Source organism: Dryobates pubescens, chromosome 2 (genome assembly GCF_014839835.1).
Source record: "Dryobates pubescens isolate bDryPub1 chromosome 2, bDryPub1.pri, whole genome shotgun sequence".
NCBI classification, from domain to species: domain Eukaryota; kingdom Metazoa; phylum Chordata; class Aves; order Piciformes; family Picidae; genus Dryobates; species Dryobates pubescens.
The window spans coordinates 33235530-33259939 of NC_071613.1; the positions used below are offsets into that span (position 1 = coordinate 33235530).

The 24410-nt window shown below is 38.3% G+C and overlaps 1 protein-coding gene across 1 annotated transcript in view; it reads right to left on the bottom strand.

The window, feature by feature from the left end:
* Positions 1-24410, bottom strand: part of RAPGEF4 (Rap guanine nucleotide exchange factor 4) — a 147519-nt gene that overhangs the window by 23023 nt on the left and 100086 nt on the right. Inside the window, exons 11-23 of the mRNA XM_054174442.1 lie at positions 21964-22048; positions 18677-18737; positions 17846-17922; positions 16746-16892; positions 15508-15623; positions 12404-12492; positions 11376-11454; positions 6809-6959; positions 5476-5564; positions 4971-5001; positions 4652-4730; positions 2615-2761; positions 1309-1406 (exon numbers count right to left, since the gene is read on the bottom strand). Coding sequence (XP_054030417.1) covers positions 1309-1406; positions 2615-2761; positions 4652-4730; positions 4971-5001; positions 5476-5564; positions 6809-6959; positions 11376-11454; positions 12404-12492; positions 15508-15623; positions 16746-16892; positions 17846-17922; positions 18677-18737; positions 21964-22048 — 1249 coding nt within the window. The remainder of the gene's footprint in view (positions 1-1308; positions 1407-2614; positions 2762-4651; positions 4731-4970; positions 5002-5475; positions 5565-6808; positions 6960-11375; positions 11455-12403; positions 12493-15507; positions 15624-16745; positions 16893-17845; positions 17923-18676; positions 18738-21963; positions 22049-24410) is intronic.

A 24410-nucleotide genomic window follows, 5' to 3' on the forward strand; every position in this document is an offset into this window, starting at 1 on the left:
ATATGGGAATTGCCAAGCGTAATTTGAATAAACATACATGCAGCCAGAAATTGGAATGTTAACAGATTAAACTGGGAGAGAGGTACAGTTGTAATGTTACTCCATTTGCTTATAACTCTTTGAAAAAATGCAGCTGATAAGGGCATATAGTCTGTTACAGAGTGATGAGAACCTTCTTAAAGACGCTGGGCTCCTAATTCCTGCCAAAATCAGTCCAGATGATGAAAACTAGCACATTGCACGCCCTGTATCCTAGAGCTCCCTGTAGCATTTTGAGTGCTTGATCCTTGGTAAATAGAATGGGAATAGAAACAGAAAGTCGTAACAATTTGCTGCCAAAGCTGTCTGCACAGATAATGCAGAGCCATACAAAAGTACCCAGCATAGCTGTACTGATGCAATACCCCTGCTTTAGAGCAGCATGCCCCATGACAGTATCTACTTGGCAGGATTAATTAACCTTAAGGGAACACCGGAATTTAATAAACTGAACAAGAGGTATCTCTGCATGGAACTAAAGCATGCTGGATGCACATTCCTGGTTACTAAATTGAAAGCAGCAGCAAAGCATACATTTTACCATATCTATAAAAGAAATCAGGCATACATACTAAGTGGCTTGTTAAAAGCATACAGGAGGCCGAAACAAGGCTAGGAGTAATAGAGTTCATGCTGACATGACTTGGCAATGACATTTGTTTTTAATGAAATAAAAGGAACAAAAAATACAGTCAAATCAAACTCTGTAAAAGCAGACCCCATGGAGACTGTTAGAATTACCATATAAGCTGCAAGTACTTATGAGCAATTCTACTTAAGAAAATGAGACTTTCTACCAGGAATATTTTCTGTGATTCTACTTTGAATCATCTGAGGTTTTGAGATGGTATTTTGTAAGGCTGAGAAATAAAATATTTTAAGGCATTTACTGTTGGACTCAAGTCTCCCGAATGCTTTAATGGATAACATCTATCTTCAAGAATATATCCCTGTGGCCTTGAGGTGATAATTCTGTAATCAGGAATTACAGCATGTCGTTGTAACAATATTCAGCTTTTCTTACATGCTCACTGTGACACAGAGAATACTGGAATCAAATGCTGTCATGTGGATCAGATGGATTTCTGCTCCAGTTTAGGAAATTATAACGTTACCTTGTTTTCATTTCAGGGCTCATCCCATAGCACTGCAACAAGCCCTTTGTTGTGAATGCTTCCACTAGTTTTTGGGTAAACCAGTGATAATGTAAGAAGGGACAAGAGTTCAAATTAACTGAAGAGCTGAAGTTCCTGAGAACTATAGACATACCAATGAATCGAACTGATCACGTGGGCAAGCAAACAGCCGTCCATTAACACTGAGGGTTGTAAACACTGACACATCATGGGGTTTGAGCAAAACCTTTTCTGCAAAAATGAAACAAAAAGATTATATATTACACATATGTAAAACTTACAGCAGAACTGATCCAACAGCTGCACAGATCACCCTTCTGGGAACAAATTTTTGTGCAGTGTATGTCCAGGATACAACAAGGGTGACAACAACGTCGTCTTTATTGAAGTAATGTGACAATAAGCTCAGCCCAAACCAGTCTCCTACAGAACTGGCATACAAGTCTAAAATCCCATCCCCAAAATGTACTGACAGGTTAAGAAGCCTGTGCTGCCATGACTAGAAACTCCCTGCAAAAATTCAGACATAATTAAGGACTCCATTAATTCTTCTCTGTGCTGTAAACATTTGGAGAGCTGTTCCCAATGGAAATTGCCTTGGAGGACAGTAACTGCATAAGGAGATGATGAAATGCAACCGTATTCAAATTTCATTACAGCAGTTCTAGAAGAGCATCATATCACAGGTAAAGAATAGAGAATCAAATAAGTTCCAAAACAGTCTGTTCCAGCTTGCACTGACTGTCAGCAAATCTAACAATAAAAAACTGCAACTGCAAAAAGTGGAACAGCCTGCTGTTAGTTCTCAGGAAGTGAGCTCGTTTGGGCAGGAATCACTTTTGAAAAAATGCCTTCCAACACAGCTCTCATTAGCTCTGTGTGTGTCCATACAGTCATATACAAGCAGAGCACTTGAGCAACACCAATTCTCCAGAAGAATTCACTCTGCAGTTACTCTCCCATTTCCACAGCCTATAGTTGGGGGATGACTCATGACTTTTTTCCTGAAAAAAAGCTTGACATCAAGTTGCTCTGTAGTGCTTTGCATGGAAATGGCAGTGGATATGGCAGAATGGCAGTGACCACTACCAAAACGTCTGCAATGCAGAGTTTTCTGCTATTGCTGATTCATATGTCCAGCCTGATATTATCCACACTTGTCTCTTATTTCTGTTGTTAAAACTCTTGCAAGTCTTATAGTGAAAGAAACTTGGGGCAGCTCTGCTCTGTAACATGCAAATACAAAAGAGTCTCCATTTATCTATTCCCCATCTGAGCTCCAGTCAGGAAGAGCTCCAGTCTGCCTCTAAGACAGAACCTGTGTACCAGCCAAACATGTACACTGATGTAAAAGCCTTGACTGAATTAGTCTTCCAGTTCCTCCCAACATTCTGCTTCACTGTAAGTGAAAGATGTTTAAGATGATACAAGTACAGTACCTCCTCCTGAACTCATCTTTACTATGATGAGGCCTTCTCCAGAGCCCAGCTTATCTGCTACTGCACTGATCACTTCCTTCACAGAGGATGACACTGGCACGCGGATAGTGGTATAGGTTTGGTCTATGCAGTACACCTTAAACAGAACTAAAGCAAAAAAGACTGTGCTGAGTATGCCACATGTATCCACCATGCAGATGTTACGGTGCAAATTACTTTAATTTCCATAACTACTCCTTACAAATGAAACAAATAAAACAACAACAAATCACTAGAGTTTTGATAGCTCCCCATTCCTCAGATGTTCTACAAACTCTAATACAGAAATTCCTGATTTGCAAAGGGTTTTAGTAAACCATCAAGTGCCAGTGTTTCATTATTAGATGGATTTTATATATATATTTTATTTATGGATAGCAATCTAATATGGCACTTATGTTCCAGACATTATAATATTTTAAATTAACACTTATTTTCAAGAGTCAAGAAAACTGACTGCAAACTCTCTTAACTGTAGGAAAAATAATTTTTGTATTTACATAAATAGACCTGAAGATAGTTATGGTTATGGTAAGAACTGAAACTGTTGCAACCTGTTTTTTACAAGGAAGTACATAATTGCCTACATCAAGAATGTTGTAGACGATGAAGAAAAATACCCTAAAAATAAGAATACACTTGAGTGTACGGTACAAATTGTCTCACAGAATAATACATGAACCCAGGCCTCTGGATGACTAGAAATCAATATGACAGTACATTAGCCTGCAAAAACCAAGGCAGCCCAAAATGCCATGACTTTAAGACAGAAGTTAGCAAAATACTCCTTCAGCTCTGCTGTCAAGCCAAACCAAGCAGCCTCTGGAGCCCAGCTGTTCATGGATTTTCAGTGTTCAGTGTGCTGCCTGCCCTACAAATGAGAAAGGTGCAGCCACATGAAAAAGGCAGTTACTACCCATCCACACAGACACAAGAAGTAGTATCTCTTTGGCAGCAGCATCTGTTTCTAGAAGAAACACTGATATGGACAACAGAAGCTGCATGACTGGCATGATGTCTCCTGCTCATACACAGTTACTTTCAGCTTTTGAAATGGCTCTTCTGTTGGGTTGATTTATGCCACCAGCTTTCTTAGCTATACAGCCTTGCATTTTGTTCCCTTGTTAGCATGGGCTGTCTTTTAATATCAAATACTTTGAAGCAGAAGCTTGTTTGCAGCAAAACACCGTTGAGAGACTGGACCTAGCAGGGGCAAATAAATCCTCAGATTTATGAGTTGTAAGGGGCATGGATTTTTGTTTAAAATTAACAGATCTCATCGTCAGAGCTCAGGATTTTGCTCACATAGCAACGCTTTAAGCTGCCTGATGTAAGGACGATATGAAAAGCCAAAATGATATTCTCATACACTGCTGTAAATGATAACTTAATCTCTTCAGAAAATCAAACAATAGCAATAGGTCGAACCAGCAGATTTTGTTTTCTAGGCTGTGCGCCACAAGGTAGAGGATCCACAGCATGATTATAGAACCACAGAATCATAGAATCAGTCAGGGTTGGAAGGGACCACAAGGATTTTCTAGTTCCAACTCCCCTGCCATGGGCAGGGACACCTCACATTATCTGCTCCACACATATCTTGCAATAGAACAGCTGTACATGTTAGCTCCACTACATTGCCAAGGGGAGGCAGTCGCAAACATGACCTTCAGCACTATTTAGTGCACTGCCATTACCTACACGGACACTGTACTGGTTCTTACCTGTTTTATTCATTCCCTGGTTTAAAGATTTTTTTTCACTTTCCACTGAGGAAGCATAGTGTTTGATAGCACAACTAAAGAAAAGGCCAGGAGCACTTCAAATCAATGATAGAGAATGTTTGGCTAGCAAAAGCAAACATGGTTTGCTTCAGGCCAGGCTTCAAACTGTAGGTAAGTACTGTTGTTTATTTTTAGACCATATTTATTTGTTGAGATAGACAAATTTACTGCAAATTTCAGTGTCTCATTACAACTTGGCAGAGAAGGAACTCACCTTCATCGCTGCCCCTGATAGGCTGGCGTTTCTGTGCTCTGTCATCACTTGCATTGAACAGCTGCAGAAGAACTTTGTGCTGAAAATAAATCATCAGGATTCACATTAATGCAGGAAGAAACATTATGGGGTAAACACGAGCTACAACAGATCCCTTATCAATGACAGGGAAAAGACTAGCAATGAAGAAGTTGACAACGTTAAAAGCTATTTCTCGATGTATTCTTTTAATATAGCCACAAATAGTAAGAAGAAGATGCTTATGAATTTGCTATGATAAAGCTTGTACTTTAGAAAATGGACAAATACATTATCTTACCTTCTTTTGTGGAGCTTTAGGTTCTTCAGAACTATAAAAAGGTAAAGCACAGCATATATAATAAATATTGCCTATTAGATTTTGTGTAGAAAATCACCTATAGATCATGGACTAGTTGTCAAACTACAATATCAACGTATTCATGTTTGCATACATGAAAAGACTAGATGATACCATAGTTGATCTATGTCCAAGGCAAGGAAAATTCTATACTAACACCATGTAAGCATAAAATAAGTGTCCATCCAACTAAGTTTCAATGGTGTGTACTTAGTTTCTTTTTCCCTTCTGTCAAGCTTTCAATGACAGTTTGGTGTTTGTAACAATGATGCAGAAAGAGAGAGCCATAGACATTCATCCAAACAAGTCTGCATGCAAACATTCAGTCTTGTATGACTGAGTGCCGTTCATAGAACTGACTTTTAATAGCCACAAGCAATAACTATCTTCACTTATTTATTGAGAAAAAAGGTAAGGGGAGGAAAGAAGTAAAAACTGTGCTTACACTTGCTTTACAATTTTCTCCAGCTCTGGAAGTTGCTCCTTTAGTGCTGCAATCATTCTAGTATCATCTGATACAGATACATAAAATTCCTGCAAATAACACAGAATCATCTTGAAATAAACAGTACTTGGGATAGAGGATTATAAAATGACATATGATATCTTAGGGATTATAAAGAATGATAATCTACATAGAGGAACACATGCTGAGCCCAACCCTCTATTACTTCTATTTGTTTATCTCCAGCTGATTTAAAGCAAGAGCTGCAAATGCAGAAGGGAGGCCTGATAAGGCTCCTTAGCTCACTGTATAACCACTGACTGCTTGTGCAAAAACTGCATTTTCAGATTATCAGGCATAAAGACTACAAAATTCACAAATAATCTGGCAAGATAATGTTTTTTACCCACTGCTGTTGTAGTCCTCAGTGGTACATTTGCTAGTGAGTTTTTAACACTCAGCTACTCCAGCCTGCTACCAGATTCAAACCTCTTCCTGCCACACACCTACATAAAAGTGACCCAAAGAAGGGTCTATGTTATTGGTCTTTAATTTTAACTTCTGGACATTATGTCTATCTCCAAAGCTTGTCTATTATGAAAAGCTTTCCCTTGTGGGCTTGCTGTATGTCCATTATATTTAAGACCCCTCTCTATTCCCCTCTGCTAACTCAGATTCAGTTTTAAGCTCTTTGGGGTAAGAGCTTCTGTTCAGGCAATAGCAAATAGGAATGTGTTCCATAGAAACCGTATGTACTAACAACAGCAATCAAAATGACTTACCATGACATTGTCAGTACAGACCTTAGAAATATAATGATATGGCAGATACCACAAAGACCTTCCAACCAGTGTCTGAGTAATTAACTGACTGTCTAAAGACAAAGATCTTAAGTTCTAATAGCTTCAGTGTATTGCTTTGATTCAAACAGAAAGGATTTTGGCTTTGTAGAATGAGAACCCTCCAGCTCCCCACTGGCACGCTTCAGGCAGGCATAAAGAACCTCTCAGATCAGGCCTCTGAACTATTCACAAGAAAACACTTTAAAAAAGTAAATTCATCTATTGCTATAAAGCAATCTACCCATGCATTGTTTTGAAAGGGGTCTGCAACTCCAACAGATATTTTCAGAGATCTAGAGGCTGAGAATGCTTCAAGCACTGTTGTGGTGTGTATGCTTTTCTACAGCTAAACATAAGAAAACAGTTATGAGTTTGCCTTTGAAACGACCTGCTTCTCTTTAGCTCATAACAGATTCCTACAGATGGAGAACAAGCTTTCAGCATGTCTTGCGTAGTAGCTAGATTGTGATGACACAACAACGCCTTTGTACCTCCAAAAAGGCCACTGCTGCTTCATCTTCTTGAAGTAAATCTCCATACAAAGCAGCCCACTGAAGAACCAGTCGAATGACACGCCTTTTATTGTTGAGGGCATAATCCATTTTCTCCTGCTCTGTACCCTGGGAAGGCTGGGCATGGTAGGTGCCATGGTGTCAAGGAAAATGCTCAGTAATTGAAAATATCAAAACCAGTAAAAATTACAAACAGTTGACTTCCAAGAAAACATTTTCAGGGTGCTCAAATGTAACTTTCCAAGATACACTTTTGATTTCTGACTGCCACTAGCATAAAGACTTGTGACACTTTCACATTCATACTAAGGAGATGGTGAATTCTCTAAAGAGCACAGGAATATCACAATCTGCAGAGATGGTTGCTGTAGGAGAACAGAACAGAAATTACATTTGGAACAATGCAGAAGAAGATTAACTGCAGAGACTGAAGTAGTTAACTTCTCCTTGTTACTCTTCAGAGCCAGTTGGAGAGGAAAAAAAAAAGCAGTTCACTTTGTGTTTATTAACAATTCCAGTCTTCTATTGGTGAGGAAAACTACTGGAATGAATGACCAGTGTTATTTCCTCTATTTTCAGAAATTTCTGTAACCCAAGGTGAACTTCAGTCCCACTATGGTTAGGGGACACACAAGTTTACAGCCTGGACTGACTATGGAGATATGCATTAAAATAATAAATTCTGTAGTAGCCTCACTCTGCATATCCTAACTTTCCACTCTAACAAATAAAGTGTATTTGGACACTGTAATTTGCATTAGTTATTTTGTGATAAACAGTAACAAAAAATGGGAAAACATTTCATCAACCTTTTTCATGATGAAGTGGCAACATTCTGAAGACATGCAAAAAGCAAAAAAAGCCGTAAGTAACATTTATTGAAAGGAAGAAAACAAGAAATAAGTAAAGGCACAAGGGGCACTAAAAAGAGGTAATTTCAGCCTTTAACCTATCCAAAAAGTAAGAAGAATCCCCAGCAGAAACAGGATATGACAATTTGTGTACCTGCTTCTCAGTGATCAGAGGTTAGCACTATCTAGCACTGTTTCCCAATAAACTGCTTGCTGAATGTTAAGTAAGGACAGAATGAGTGAAGTTACATCTTGGATACCAAATCTCTGATTCTGTATTGTCACAAAAAATACTCTTCCCAATTATATAGTAACATTTAGTATTTAAATACTGACACACTGTCATTCATGGAAAAGTACAGCATCCCTTCAGCTGCTCTAACAAAATATTAAAATATTAAAACATTAAATAGAAAATTAAAGTCATAATTAGAAATAAAAATTATCCAAGATATTTATTTTCAGCTTCTCATTTGGAAACATTCATCTAACAAACACTAATGAAATCTAATGGGGAAAAATATCTATTAACTCATGCATTCCAAATGATGCTCCTGACCAAAACACCTGCAGAGATTTGACATACTGACAGGGTTAGTGGGGCACTCAACTGACTGACAAACTTTCAGAAATCTGCACTTTAATTTTCTTTGGAAAGGTTTAAAATTACTAGAGAACTAAACATAAATGTCAGTACATTTATAGGAGTACATTAAGTCAAAGGGTTATAAGAAGTAAATAATATATTTTAAGCTATAATGTCTCAGGGAGCAAGTTTAATATTCTACTGAGTAATTTTTCTCATGCCATTTTTACCTTAAAAACACTGTAATTATTTCATGTATTTTTACTTCCTTATTAACTGACTCACCACAGGCACTGGTAATTTTTCTATATTTTTACTGCTCATTTATATTAATTGCCCTTTTATTAACATTATCACAGGGAAAGTCAGTGAAGAGTTCTCTCATTTTTATGGGACCTACAGGATACAGCTTCACAGTGGACTGCAATCAGAAGTAAAATATCAAGTATACTTGAAATGGGTGTCAGAGAGTTGTAAAATATTTACCAACACCAACATGGTTATAATTTGGTATATACACATCTATCTAATTATGTCTAGCATATTAGGAAATGTAAGTGGTTTTGAAGTCTGTTCTTCCCTGCATGGGAAAACTTAACCATATTTAAGTAGCTGTGCAAAATCAGCACCCATTACTTCAGTAGAATGCAAACTGTTTCACTGGTGTCATGGTAAAAGAGGTTTACAAAATATTCATACAGAAACATGCTGGAGGACTATCAGCCACAGAGGGCAAAAGAGGAGTTTATACTTTGTATTCACAGATTACACAGAAGTGAAAGCACTCTCTTCACAGATGCACACTTACAGCCATGCTCACACACTTTCACTAGCCCAAGTAGCAATGTTAGAGGTGCTGCTCTACTTCGGGTTTTCTCTTTGGCTTTCTCCTGCATTCCTTTGACAAGCTGTAGCTCTGAGAATCTGTACAATTCCATCTCTGTGAAGAAGAGAGGCAAATAGGGTCCTTGATCCAACACACAAGACAGATGTCTTCATCCAGGACAGGGGAGCATACTCTTTGCTTCTCTATAAATATTGCAGGATGTGTAAACATTTCAGGATCTAAGAGTAGCGTGCCAAAGGACAGCACAGTTTAAGGACTGAATCCACAGCAAGCAAAGTGCCAAAATGGTGCCTCTGTCCATTTCTTCTAGGATTAAAGAACTTAGAGATGACAAAACACTGCTATAAAAGAAGCGAAAATCCAAGTAATGTGTACCCTGTACTATGCTTGAAGGCACTTCACTGGTCTAGCTCTATTCATATTTGTATGCTGCCAGCCAAGATAGTATCTTAAGTAGGTGCAAGAAAATAGACTTGTATAGATTCAGATTTGGGAGTTGGAGCAAAAACAGTGTCTCTGACTGAATCACCTTTCTTCTTTTCCTTTTTTATTTTCCTCACTGAGCCAAACTAACCTGTCCTTAGCCTCACAGCACTGGCAGTTTTGTAGAGTGATCTGCTCAGAAAAGATGAGCTTTGTTAGCAACCTTTCAGCTCTAATGATGAATTTCAATGATATAATCAACAGAGCACAGTTTGATTTTTCATATTCAGAATGGAACAAATAAACAATAATTCAGTTCTACAAAGCTGACACTAAAGCAGTGTGATACCAGTTACTCCCAGCCCTCCTCCTCCTCCTCTACGAGGAGTCTAAGAATTAGCACAATGCCCGCCATGACCCACTTAAGACCATGGTCTTAGCCTCCTCTCCAGATTTCATAAAAATGGAATACATATACATAAGTGGTACTATTACTTTGGTCTTCAGAAAAGCTTTTCCCCTATAAATACTGAGGTACATTTGCTTGTGCATCTTATTTTCCCAGTTACTGGATAATGAAGGACAGATGAGCCTGAGTCTCAAATGGACTAATTGAAAAATATGAGCTAGATAAAATAGAAAAAAACCCAAACCCACACACAACGAAACATTGAAGGTGCTGCTCTTTTCTTCCCCTCTCAAAGCTGTCAGCAACAGCATTTTGTAATACTTTTGATATCCAAAACCATGTAGTTTCAGAAAATGTGTTTGTTTCAGGTGTACAAACAATTTTCTACAGATCAGTTTTATGAGTCCAAAGGTTTTCAAAACAATTACTGTCCTTGCTAAGAGTAACAGTAAGAGTAATGGATTCTCAAGCTTGCCAGACAAGGACATGATGCTCTATTTTGTGGTGTCAGGGTGTTAGCTTTCCAAGATGTCACTCACCCTGCTGAGCTTCAAGGAAAGTACACTTTCACACCAATCTGATTCTAGAAAAATAAATAAGGAATTGAAGTTATTATGTCCCTGTCAGAATGCTATAAAACAGAAAACACTGTATGTTTATTTAATGCTCCCAGTCACTAGATAGTTTCAAGTCACTGTACACAAGAAAAACTCTCAGTGCCCAACATCTCCCCAAACTAAATGACCTGCCAGAAACTGACAGACTTGACATTTCACAGACTTCTTCTGTAAAACATGCAAACATACTGAGAATCACCTCCAGTTCTTGATGCCACCCACCGTAAGCTCTCAGCTCCTAGGCATTCATATGTAATTGAAGTTTCTTGCAGTTTCTTAAATTTCCTACAGACTATTATTATAGATTATTTTCATTTTTATTCATAACTGTTATGACACCACCTAGGAACTACTTCTATGTCTTCTAATACTATTACTGTTCTACTAATTTAGGAATTTTTTCTTGAAGCAGTTTGCAGCAGTAATCTATAAAGTGGACCATTGAAATCACCAAAATATAATGATCTTAGTTAAAATCTAGGTGCTGTAGTTTAGCAAAAACTAAGACAGACAAAAAGGATACAGGAAGGGTAGTCCAAACTTTTATGTAATGTCACTAATGTGCAATTTCACCTATCTGCTGGAGGGACAGTACATTTCTTCCAGTTTTCATGCTCTGGGGCTGTATCTCATCATGAGTGTGTACATTACTATCCATTTCAGAGACACTGAGCTAAAGTCAGACACTGAGAACCTACCCACACGGCACAGCCTCTGAAATGTGATGTACTTCTTGAGAAAGAGAAGCTTCGGTCTCAACACTGACAGGGATACCTATTAAAGGGATGTAACTTTTCCCTTACAAAAGGATATTGTGCCATCAAGGCTGGGCAGAGCTGACTATTTGGCATAAAAACACAGTGCATCATAATAAAATCATTTAAAACAGAATCTGTGAAAAGAGAACAAAAAAACACCCAGTCAATTAAGCCCTGCAAGTAGTTTGGGGATCACGAAGACAAGTTGTCTTTGAGCTAAAATAAGTCATTAGTCCTCTGCAGATAACAAATGAGGTTTTTTGCACTTTGTAGGCATTAAGTATGAAAATGGGGAATGGGCAAATAGAGCTGAAATGTTAAGTTTTATTATTGTCTGCATGAATTTTATCACACTTAAGTTAACAGGCATTTGTCTATGTCAAAGGGAAATCTGGCAGAGAGAAAAAAACAACAACCCATCTGTGCTAAAGTGAAATACTTGGATATACTCCTCAACAAGTGAAGAGATCTTAGCAGGAGTATCAGGTCTGCTACACCCCGGTACCTAAGAAGTGCTGCTGTATTTGTCTTTAGGGAACTATAACACCAGATGGCACAAAATTTAATTCTTTGCAATGAGTAGAATGCCTAAAGAGGTACATGAACAGTCAAATTTTTGTCTTTATTTTGGTTTGAATGTATCACAGCTGCTACATTTACATTAAAATGTATCTGAACAATATGATTGACATTTTCTGTCAAAAAGTAGCAAGCAATTTTGTACTGAAAATGGTATGTGGTAGCACTAATGTAAATTCCAGTTTGTTAGATCACAGTATTAACTGATACCCAGGACAAGAAGTATGAGTACCATTATCAACAGGTGGAAATGGATGATCTCTTCTAGCCTTACAGTTGTGACTAATTAAATTCATGATTAGTGGTCTGGTGTCTTCTGAAAATTTGCTGTTCTACTCTGAACTGAAAGTACAAATATAACAGAATTGTCTAGGAGAAGTGACTTGCTAACTTTAATTTTGGATTTCCCAGTGTTTTTTCAAGGTAGTTTCAGAGCAGCACATAGCTGCTCTTCAAAGCATCACACAGGCAGTAGTTGTAACACAGCCTTTGTCATGTAGATACCTGTTGCTTCACTTAAAGTTGCTTCAAGGCGCATAGTTTCTAGAAAGTGCTCTAAAATTTTCTCAGGGGTTCCTGACATCACAATATACCTGAGGGAGGGAAAGGAGCAGTTAGTGTCTCACAAGGAAAACACATAATGAAGATACAGTTATGTACTGGTGAGAAGACAAAGGTGGATGCATGCCAAGTACCTGCTCTGACCATAATCTGTGCGGCTTAGGACAAAAATCACTCGGAATCTTTGTTGGCTTCCCTCCTGTAAAATGGGAGCTGGTACAATCTTCATGCTACTTAGGGAGTGTGAAATAACAGATGGCCCCCTCCCTACCAGATGCACTGGTGCAAACCTAGGGAAGAGCAATCAGAAATGCTTCTCCCCTCAGAATAAATATCTCAGTAATGACAGCAGTCCACAGTCTTTAGAAGGTGTTAACAGACTTGCTATGAGCATGAAATAAGAACTGTTGTATATCAGAGCAAAGAAAACATTTCCTTCAGCATTACTGACAGGGGTTGTCTGAGAAGATAGGGGCAGACAATGAAATAGCAAACTGTATCCTCAAATTTGTGCAATGCCTTAGATAGCCGAAGTTGGAATAAACTTAGGATTGTACCACTTCCTGGAGTAAATTCAGACAGGTGAAAGAACTACTGCAATAGGCAGGTTTTTCTGCCCCATACAAATACAATGGCAAGATTTTAAGTACCACAAGAATATCATAGGATATTGCTAAACTTGTCCTGATGTCTTTTTTTTCTCTTTCCTTGCAGATGAGATTTTTTTCTCATTCTCTTCATTCTATCAATCTCTGCATCTTTTATTTTATCTTTTTTTGAATCTAACTGATAAAGTATGAAACTTAAAAAAAAAAAGAAAAAGAAAGAAAAAAACCCCGAGAAGTGAAGATACTCTGCTCCTGCTGAGAAATAAGTGGTGGAGCTGAGCTCCTGGGAGCTCCTCCTCACTTTGAGTGCTGACCGTCACAGTTCTTTTACCTGCCAACCCCTTTGGAAGAACTGTATTGATGTCCCAAGAACACAAACACTTGTTAAGCCAGTGCACATTCTCACAGAGATACTAACCAAGTATCTAAGTGAGTGAAGCAGAGAAATCACAGGTTGCTGCACTCTGAATATGAAAGTGAAAATGAACAGTGAAGTGACTTGCAGGGCTGCTGAATTCATCCTGCATGAGTGTGATCACCCATAAAGAGTTAGATCTTGGGAGCGAGAACTTCAGAGCTAGTCATTCGAAGTGAAACTGCCATGGTTTGAAAGTATGGCTCTGGGAGCTATGTAGGAGCTATGCCTCCTTAGTAGAGGAGGCAGTAAAATCCAAACTGCAACTGAGAGGATCTGTTCCCAAAGTGAAGTTTTCCCCAAGGCTAAGATGAAGAGTATGAGTTTCTTGATTGACTGTATGTATCAGGAAAAAACTCTGAGATACAGAACATTTCTACAGTGCAAATGCTACATACCTGCTTAGGGAGCAAAGCCCAAAGGGCAGCTCATCTGAAGAGGTATCAGAGATGTAAGCTACATAACTAAGGGCAAAGCAGCAAGCCTTTAAGAAGAGGTCTCTGTTAAGCTTCTTTTGGGGCACAGTGCTTTTCAAAAGAACTGAACACTCAAATAAATCTTTCCAGTAATACACTCTGGAAATCAGAATACACCAGTAACTTCCATTTGGACTCTCCTGGATAAATGTAGCCACTTACTCTGTTTACTAACAACAGAAAGACAAGAAACACCATCTTCGAAACCAGTGTACTCACTTAGCAAGGTTTTAAACAAAAAGACACTGCCAACACACTATTAATGAAGTAATCTGACTGCTGAAAGGCAGACAGTGAACTTTAGTGAAGCTTATTGTCTATTTGACACTATTATCAGCAAAATCTCCCTTGCTGGCACACCAAAGCTGACCAAATGCACAAAATGTTTGCAGAAAAGAAATTCTGTACTTTAGCTGAAAATATTCCTGGAATGCAAGCTTTAAAATATAACCTAATCACAATGGTCAGGGACCACAAATGTCTCTAGCTGTTTTTATCAAATTATGAGCGAGAAAATGGTAAATACTACAAATAATACTGATACAAACAGTTTGCCAGGTAGGTTGTGTCTGAAATACGTTCAAATGAAAATGTCACTTTTGAAAGTACTGAAAATATATCAGGCCCAAGAAAATGATCAAGTTGCTGTGTATTGTAAATGCAATGTAGCTGTAATTCCACTGTCTGCAGTCACGTTCCTCTCATTTAGACAAAGAAAAGTTTGGTGTAAGAGAATATGTTTTCCTGGTAGCATTTTTTGCTTTTCTAGTAGATAAAGTGAAAGATGAAATGGCAGTTTCTGAAATACATGAAATGTGTATATAAAATACAAGGAATGGTTTATTCAACCATTTACAAGTCTTTACTAATTTTTCTAATCAGTTATGCAGATAAAATAGGTATATGAAATCCCAGATCACATGAAGACTATACCTAAAGTATTTCACAGTAAATTAATCCTTTTACAAAGCCCTGAGGGGGTTTTACCAACATTTGCAACGGTAACAGCCTCACTCTACTCTTATCAGAGTAGTGTCTAAACAGAACTGTACTTCTTCCTTTGCAGTATTGAAGAAAATACAATGAATACGGTTAGTACCTTTCATTGCATGAGATCTTCATTTTGTATATTAATTGTACCTAGCAAACTGTTACTAGAATCCAGAGCTCAAAGTCCAAAACAAAAATACCTGTACTTAATGAGAAAACAATGTATTTTCCTCACGTCTTTTACACAGAAGCTAAGCTTAATAGGGTTTCAGCATTCTCCATGTGCAGCCTATTTAGAAGCTATTACATGGGATAAATATTTACAGTGAGATATTTAGAGAATTATTGTGTAAAGATACAGAACTGGTGTGCTGCTGGAAACGGATATATTATCTAGTATGAGGAATGGGATCAGCTGATGATTGAAAAAGAAGAAAACTTTATATGCAGTGTATTCTTGCATAGAAAGGGGGGAATGTGCTATTGTTTGGATAATCATACCATATGAAAAGGTTAATAATCATTGTCTGACATTTGCAATATTGAATGAAAACATACTTGTGCTGAGGTTGTGAATTTCCTTGATTAGAAACTCTGTTTCCTGCTGGGATCTTCTCCAACACCAAGACATCTTGGTCATGTTCTTTGAGTCTTACTGTATTTGCTTCCACATCCTGTAAGGCAAGTTGCTCTTAGTAAAGTAATTGCACCTGATTTGGCTGATTAGTTACTCTGAAAAAGTGCATGACTTTCAAACAGAAAAGACTCTGGGGTTGGTTCTTTCCCCCTGTATTTATCTGTCCTTATTCTGCTTTTCTCATAGGCAGAATCAAGAGAGAAGCACTGGCACTGAGGGAAGAGGCAGAGAATTATAGAAGGGGCTAGAGCAGGAACCATATGAAAAATCTCTGGCTATAGCAAAGGAAAAAGTGTTTGCCAAAAACCAACTCCCCTTCAAAAAAAAGTAGGATTAAATATAATGTGCATTCAAGTAATGCAGGTGAAAAACAGTAGGACCATGGCCTTTGATTTTCTTTGAAGTGTCAATCAAAGCTAAATCACTTGGGAGTCTCCATGGCCAACCCAGCCTTACTGCCAATGGGGTCCTAATTTCCTTTTGTATAGTAAACACAATCTTGTATTATTTTTCTAGCACAGTACTCTGTTTGGACTGGGTTTATTGCTGCAATACTGGTCATGTATAGATTCAAATACAGGATAATACTGGTTTGCATTCTTATAGTATGAATGATTGCAAACCAGCCCATATTTACAGAATTACAGCTGGACTTTGGAACACATTTGTCCTAACATGATAACTGTAAAATCAGTCTGGGGATATCTTTCTGGAGCTCTCTGATAAAGACATCTGTGTATTTACCTGTAGGTTATTTAATTTGCTATTTTACTCTACCTTGAATCCATTGAGTTTAAGGTACCTGACAGTGACCTATCTGGGAGAACAAGTGATCTTGTTTTATTCAATATTTGCATGGAAAATCACCCAGAAATCCCAGACAGCATAAGAAAAAACTGAGCAGCTGGCAAACTCCAGACCACAGAAATGTAAGAGACAAAAGCATCCATTTGGTCCTATTTTCATGGCTGAGCTAGAAACAGAAGATGAAAGATGTCCAATATATTCTTTACTTGATCTTCTAGACTGTCACGTGTCTGTCCTGCAATCAGGGACACTTCAAGCAAGGTTATCAATATATCCATAGGAACAAAACAGACTCCAGAAAAATTTGCAAGTTCTGCTATTGCACTGCTGGGATGTCCCTTCCCACTCTTACCCTTAGGATTCTGTTGAAGTCCTCCTTGTCTACTCTCAAGAAGTGACAGTTGTCTTCACGCAGAACAATGGATGCTGCTCTGGGAGCATCATTCACAAGTGCTAACTTGCCAAAATCATCTCCTTCATGTAGAGTACATACCACACCCTGCATAGAGCAAAACATTTACACAAGAAACCCATCATTACTCTGGATTCTATTGAAAGTCCTTGTACAAACACTGGACTACACAATCAATTACCAAAACAAATTTATTTGGCAGGAAATCAACAACCAAAATAATGACTAGGAAACAATACTTGATAGCTGGTTATTACTATTGTGAAAGAAAGGCAAGAATAGAAAAGAATTGGCTTGTTCTCTGAAATTACATTCAGCTTCAAGGACTCTTCTAGCCCCGCTGAAGACAGAAAGTTGTTCTTTGTTTTTTGTTTATAGAGGCCCTGAAAAATATGATCAAGTTTGCAGAAATAACACTGCAGATTTAGCACCAGGGCCTCTATGTTTGAGTTCAGTGAAATCCTTGGTGTTCAGAATGGACAATAGGGAAGTAGGGATTTTTAAAGACTCAAGGGATTGCTGTTTAACAAGAGTCCTATATTTTGCCTGGAAAAGTCTTTCTCATAAGCAGGGAATTTAATAGCTTAACTAAAATGAAGAGCTGGCATAAATTTTTGTGTTCATCCAACCTGAGAACTACTCGTCACAAAGCAGTACTTCTGCCAGACAAGCCTAAAATGCTTGAGGTATGTGTAGGAAGTTAGTCGTACAAATGCAAGATAATACGGTGGTAAAGGGACAGGGCAAAAATCTCTATGAGACAGAAGTCTGGCAACTCACCAAATCCCATCATTAACATTATCCTACAAATACTGATGTAACTGCTCAATTATAGTCAGAGAGTGTGCAATATATCTTCAAATTGGAAGTATAATCAGTGAAACTACTGGATCATTTATAAATAAAACCACATTCAATTTGTTTTTCTCAGATAAAGTATTACTTTAAATTAAACTTTATACTATAAATTAAACTGTATTCCTTCAGAGTTTACTCTTTCAACAGTAAGAATCATATAAAGAGGCTTCTAAAAAAAATACCTTGCCATAAATGACTACGTTTACTGATCCTTTTAGAATAATGTACCAAGAAGTACCTTCTTCTCCTTGATTAAATACTACAAGAGAGAGAACAGATTTTATGGTGAGAATATAGTTATTCAAAATATATATGGGTCAGATTCTGCAGTCAGAAAAATACAAAGTAACTCTACAGCAGCCATATTAATACCTACCTTTAAAAAGGGCATCCTAGGCTTTTAAAAGCAATTGTCTTCAGATTTTAGGGAAAAAAACCCCTCACACTTTTGCTGTAGTTATTTTATTACACAGATGTGAAAGTTGTTCTTATTTTTCATGACAACTGCAACAACTTTATTTATCCATGTCATGTTACTAGCTACTGATGAGCACACAGATTTGGATCCCACCAGTAGCAACATGTTCTAACCCAGTTCTCTAATGGCTGTGAATTTCACATTCATTGGTTAAAACTTCTTATTGTAAACAGCTCTGAGTAATCTGACATTTTAGATCCTTTATTTTGTGCACTAAGTTTTTTTTTTTCTAATACAAAGATAATATTAAAATAAATTTTAAATAGAGGTTGGTCTAATCTAAAATTCTTGATAAAAACACACCCAAGCTGTAGGTGATACATGCAGCCAATAAATAACAAAGAATTAATTTTAGTATTTTCCCTGTAATTGGTAACAGACTATGCCAATTCCTATTACCCCAGGTTTTAAACACTGAGTGTCAGTCAAATTTGAAGAGTGCATTCAACTTTTGCTCTTGCCATGTAAACATCAAGAATTGAAATGTTCATACCACAGATAAGAAAGAAGATCTGACAGGGCTCCATTTACTTACAGACTGTTCCAGCTTTGGGATGTGACTCAAAAATTAGGACACCTGCTAATTCTCGCTTTACCTTAAAATGAAGAGGGAGAAATTATGGGTTTTATATGTATCATATTCTTCCTGGTGAGAAGTCATACAATACACACCAGTCACTGCTTTCCTTCCCCTGCATGTTTCAGCACTCATTCAGAGTGCTCAGACAGACAATGGTCTGCTTCACTTGACATCTTATTTCCTACTTATTTGCTTTACAGAACACAAGCCTCTGCATTTCCCAGTTCTAAGTAGCTCACAAAAGGGCAACTTTAAGACACAGTCTTCTCATCTTTCTTCACATACACATATGTGAAACCAACATTAACAATTAACATGATGGAAAATTTTAAATGGTGATAGCTAATGTATTACAGAAGACAGCCAGCATTTGTAAACTATTCCATGGGGCTCTGCAGTACTCCTGTTATTCCCTGAGAAATTGTTATCCTTCCCCTTACTGACATACAGCCATTTCTGCTGTGTTGAGCTGAGAGGCACAGACGTCTCAACCTGCTGAGGCCCTTCCCTGCCTCACAGCTTTCCAGACCAATCACCCATCCACCTCTTTCAGGAAATGGAGAATGTGACACCGCCCTTGGTGTTGGACTGCTCCTCATTGGGTTTGTATTGCTCTGGTGTGATTAGCTCTTAGGACTGACCAGGCAATTACTTCTAGTGAGACCCTGTTTACAACTGCTTTCTCTTACTGCAAACACTCTTAGTGTTACTTTCACAAAGCATAGCGGCACTGGGAACGTCATACTATCCTGGGTTTTCCTGTGTGCTTTATGTCTGTCTCCCTACAACCACAAGTCTCCGAGGACTTGGAGGTCAATTTCCCAGCACTGCGATTCTTGTTTTAGGAGAGTATCAGCTGGTGACAATCCGCATTTCAGAGGTATTACAGTGTAAATTAACTGAGCTGAATGCAGATCAAAAGCTGGCTCCAAGATATGCTTAGTAGTAGTATTTTCACACTGTTCTCCTAACTGATTAATTTGAAAAAGATATTTTTGCAGGCCATGAAGAAAATTCTGGGGAGGAACTCTCCATTCTGGACGCAATTGAAGTGAGGCTATGGTGGCTCCATCTCCTACAACATGTGGATGAATTTAGGCTCTGATCTCCTAGAGGCACCCACCAAACGTTTGCTCAGGCACCAAACATGAACATACCACACTAAGCACCTTTCTGGGAACTCCTTCCTGACAGCTAGTGTAAAGCACTACCTGTTTGCAGTCTGGAAAAGACAAGGAATAAACAGATATGTTTGGATGAGGTTATTCAGCATGCTGACTGGAGAGCATACCCACAGGCCTGTGATTTCAGTATCACTAAGGTTGGAAGAGACCTCAAAGATCATCGAATCCAACCTGTCACCACAGACCTCATGACTAGAGTAGGGAGGACACTAGTGCCCGCTGCAGGCTTGAACTCACAACCTTCCCATTAAGGGTCTTATGTGCTACCTACAGAGCCACCTGTTTTACTAACAATTAGCTCACCAAACCCTTTTATAAATTCTGCCTGAAGGCAATGATGCTTTCATAAGGGTAGGAAATACATCCCCATTAACACTGTTCTGCACATTGTAGAGAGCATTTGTGTTCAGTTGTCTTCTCAGTTGTTTCAGTCAGTGAGTGAATCCTCTTGATGAAGCCAAGAATTTGATTTGGTTTTTAGCACTGTATTGCGTAATTGGTTTTCATTCGTATATTAACTTGACAGGCTTCACTAGCAGGGACTAGTTTGCAGCCATATGACTTCAAGTTTTATCCATTTTACTTCCTGCGGCTTGTGGCATATTTAGAAAACTTATTACTTTAGTAGGAATTATTCTTTGCTTAAAATGAATAAACATTCAATTTGCTTTCCAGCATTAATCTTATGATTCACAGCAGCAATGTTGTCTGTGGCTCCTCTGAAGATTTCCTCTAAGCTAGTCATGGTTTCTGTTCTCTGCTTTGGCTCATGCTGCATGTAATAGACTGGCATTTCCATATTCTCATTAAAAGATGGAATCAAGTGCACATCTTCAAAATACCAAGTATTTCTTGCAGTTTATATAATTTGCCATACTTGTTCTATATGCTACTTGCTGTGGATTCTGACCTGAAGTGTCTTTTGAGCTGGAAATATTTTGAGGTTCATTTTTTTCTGCTTTTGGTCACATTTGTAGTACCAAATGTGTTCTCCACTCCCTCTTGGTATTTGTCTATCTTGGGGAAGTTGTTGAGGGTTTTTTTTGTTTGGTTTTGTTTGTTTTTGTGTGTGTGGTTTTGTTTGTTTTGGTTTTGTTTGGTTGTTTGTTTTTGTTTGAAATGAGAAGGGTCATTTCTGGATATTACAGAAGAATTTCTTTAAACACTTTTTTCCTATGTTCCAGAGATGCTTATGGATTTTTGTTCAGTTACCAATGCTGGATAAATATTCTTTTTGAAAAACATTGCTCAGGTTTTGTATGCTTGTGTGGCATACTATTTTTCTGTAATGCAGCTTCATAGTTAGCTGCATCTGTCTAGGCTAATGGAGAAATACTGAAAATAATATATTAAGAGTTTCCAAAGAAGCCACTGACAAACATAAATCTACCTTCTGATTGGCTTCCTTTTTCTGAAAGCACCCACATCTGGCTACTACCAAGTAAAGTGCTATTTAACCTGTTACAGTTGTTTACAAAGTGTGTAAATGATGCTTAAACTTTAAAGAGTTGCATTCTCTCTTCCATGGATTTTATCTATTTCATTTATTCTTGGTTCTCTGCACAGCTCTTGCCCACTCATAAAAAGGGTGTCTGATGAGGTTTCCTTCACTTATCCAAACTCCAACAAGCCAGCACTACACAGGACACCTTTCTGCATGATGTAATTCCTTCTCCAAACTGGTTCAAGGAAATACTTCTTGAAGTTCAGAAATCAGATGTCAATTCTGCAAAACTGAGTAGCATCACAGTCCCAGTTGTGAGGTCAGATTGCATGCACCTTAATTTAAACTCGGATATGGACCTGGACAAAGGTGCCTGTGCCAAGAGAGATGGGGGTTGTGCAGAAAACCACAAAAATAATTATACCTGACATCCAAAAGTCAACCTACGTCTGCATAGTGCTTGGATGGTCCTCATAGGTGGAAATAACTTCTCTGCATGGAAAGTATGAATACTAAAAGTTGAAAGAGTTTTAGGTTCTCCAATTCTAATAAAGCACCAGAAATCAAAATGCAAATCTCCTTTTTGGTGATATTATAATTTAAAAACTACTTACTGTGGTAGAAAGATGAGATAAGGCCTTAATGTGAAGAAGTTCTTCATATATAAATTCTAAGTCATCTACAGTTCTCTGTCCGGGCCTGAAGAAAAAAGATAAAAAGATGGCAAAATGCAATACATGGCCAAAAATTCAGAGAAGTACAAAACAACAACAAATGCTGTTGTACTGTCTACTGAAGGGTTCATGCTCACTAAACAGGGACTGAACAATTGTTCTGGCTGGATAACTGAAACACATGAAAGATAGAAGTGCTACGAAACCATCTGAATGACACCGAGCAGCAGCCATGGCAACCACCTCAGAGACCCTGATTAGGCAGCTTTACTGATGAAAGTAAATGTTTTATATGCAAAATGGTCAGATGAATCCAAAATGATCTGTTCCTTCCAAAAGGACTCCTGACTGTGGGACCTGCACTCTCTTTCACTAAATATTGTAGTAAACAGGCAGTAGCAGTCATTTGTAAAGGAGTGCGTGAATTTCTGCTGAACAAAGTGGAAGAGGCAGCAGTGCACCTTGGAGGATAGTAAATGGCTGCTACAGAGTAAATGCTAAGTGCTATTGTTTAGTCACAAATGTAAATAAGAACCACTCAGTAGTCTGAGCTTCTCTCACTAAAAAATACAAGAAGCTGCCGTTAATAAAAAGCATGCATTGATAGAGGAATAATCCTCCCACATCACAACAAGGAAAGAGGCTGTCACCATGACTGAAATAATTGCATTTCTCTAGTCTAGACACTGGAAAATTTTCTGATTTCTAAAAAGGGACAGAAATACTCTGAGGACTGCAGTGTGTCAGACGTCCTTGGGCAGACCTAATAAACAGTATCCATGAGAAGGAGTTGTAGGATCTTATGAGTAGCTCCTGATCTTTTTTGCACTCGAAAGATTTTCTTCAGTTAGTGTCTAATACAACTCTGTTTTCTGAAAGGATGCATCCTCCTGTGATACCATTTCAAACAGAGCATACAGAGTTACATAAACACACTGAAAAAAATTATTAATCATTATGTCAACTTATTTTTATAGGACTAAGTCCTTTCAAACAATATGGTTTAGATTTGTAAAAAGCAGAATATAAGTAAATAATCATAGAATCATAGAATCAATAAGGTTGGAAAAGATTTCAGAGATCATCAAGTCCAACCCATCACCCAACACCTCATGACTAACTAAACCATGGCTTCAAGTGCCATATCCAATCCTTTTTTGAACACCTCCAGGGACGGTGCCTCCACTCCCTGGGCAGCCCATTCCAATGGCCTATCACTCTTTCTGTGAACAACTTTCTCCTCACCTCCAGCCTAAACTTCCCCTGGTGCAGCTTGAGACTGTGTCCTCTTGTTCTGGTGCCTGGGAGAAGAGACCAACCCCCACCTGCCTACAATCTCCTTTCAGGTAGTTGTAGAGAGCAATAAGGTCTCCCCTGAGCCTCCTCTTCTCCAGGCTAAACAATCCCAGCTCCCTCAGCCTCTCCTCATAGGGCTTGTGCTCGAGGCCTCTCACCAGCCTCGTTGCCCTTCTCTGGACACATTCAAGTGTCTCAATATCCTTCTTAAATTGAGGGGCCCAGAACTGGACACAGTACACAAGGTGAGGCCTAACCAGTGCTGAAAATCAATGGGTCAAGGCCAGAAGAGCAACCTAGTCATAAGAGGGGGAGAGGATAAATTTGAGGTGTGAAGAAACAGAATACAGAAAGTCCAGGGGCAGGAGTTTCAAAGGGAAAGTTTACATGCTCATGTTTGATAGAACAGCCTAGTGTGCAGATTCAACCCCCACTGTCTGCAATGTGTGATGGCAAAAGATTAATAGCAACGTTGAATCTTTGGACAGCCCCAAAAGAAATGTCTCAATAAACCCTTCTGAAATAAGTTTTTCTCATTAAATGTCAGTATTACTGGAGAGTCTAGCATTCAGAAGATTGGGAAAGTCTTATATGAATTAGATGATCCTTGAGGTCCCTTCCAACCTTAAGAATTCTGATTCTACATAAAGAAATAGTGTTCTCTAGTTTTATGCCTCATCACCTCTTGGTTCAACAGTATGTCTAAATCATGTGTGAGGCACACAGAGCACCCATCAGTTGTGTCACTTTGGAGTTAAACTGCATCTTTCTGCAAAAGAAGTTTGAAGACGACTCCTCTTGGACGAAAGACGTACAGAGGAAGTGGAAAGCACAAGGACAACTGATATCTTCCCTGCTAATCAAGCTATATTTTTCATCCGTTCTAAACTTCCCAATGTCATGCAGTTGCCATTAACCAGATTAGAGATCATTTCAGACAAAAACCTGGTTTTGATGAAATTATTCCTTCCTCATACAGAATGGAATAAACTGGGAGAAAGAGAAACTACTTTGGTACTGCTATGCCCTCTAGTGACACAAAATACTCCTTACTATTTCTAAATCTGGCTTTAAATCTGGCTGCCACTCCT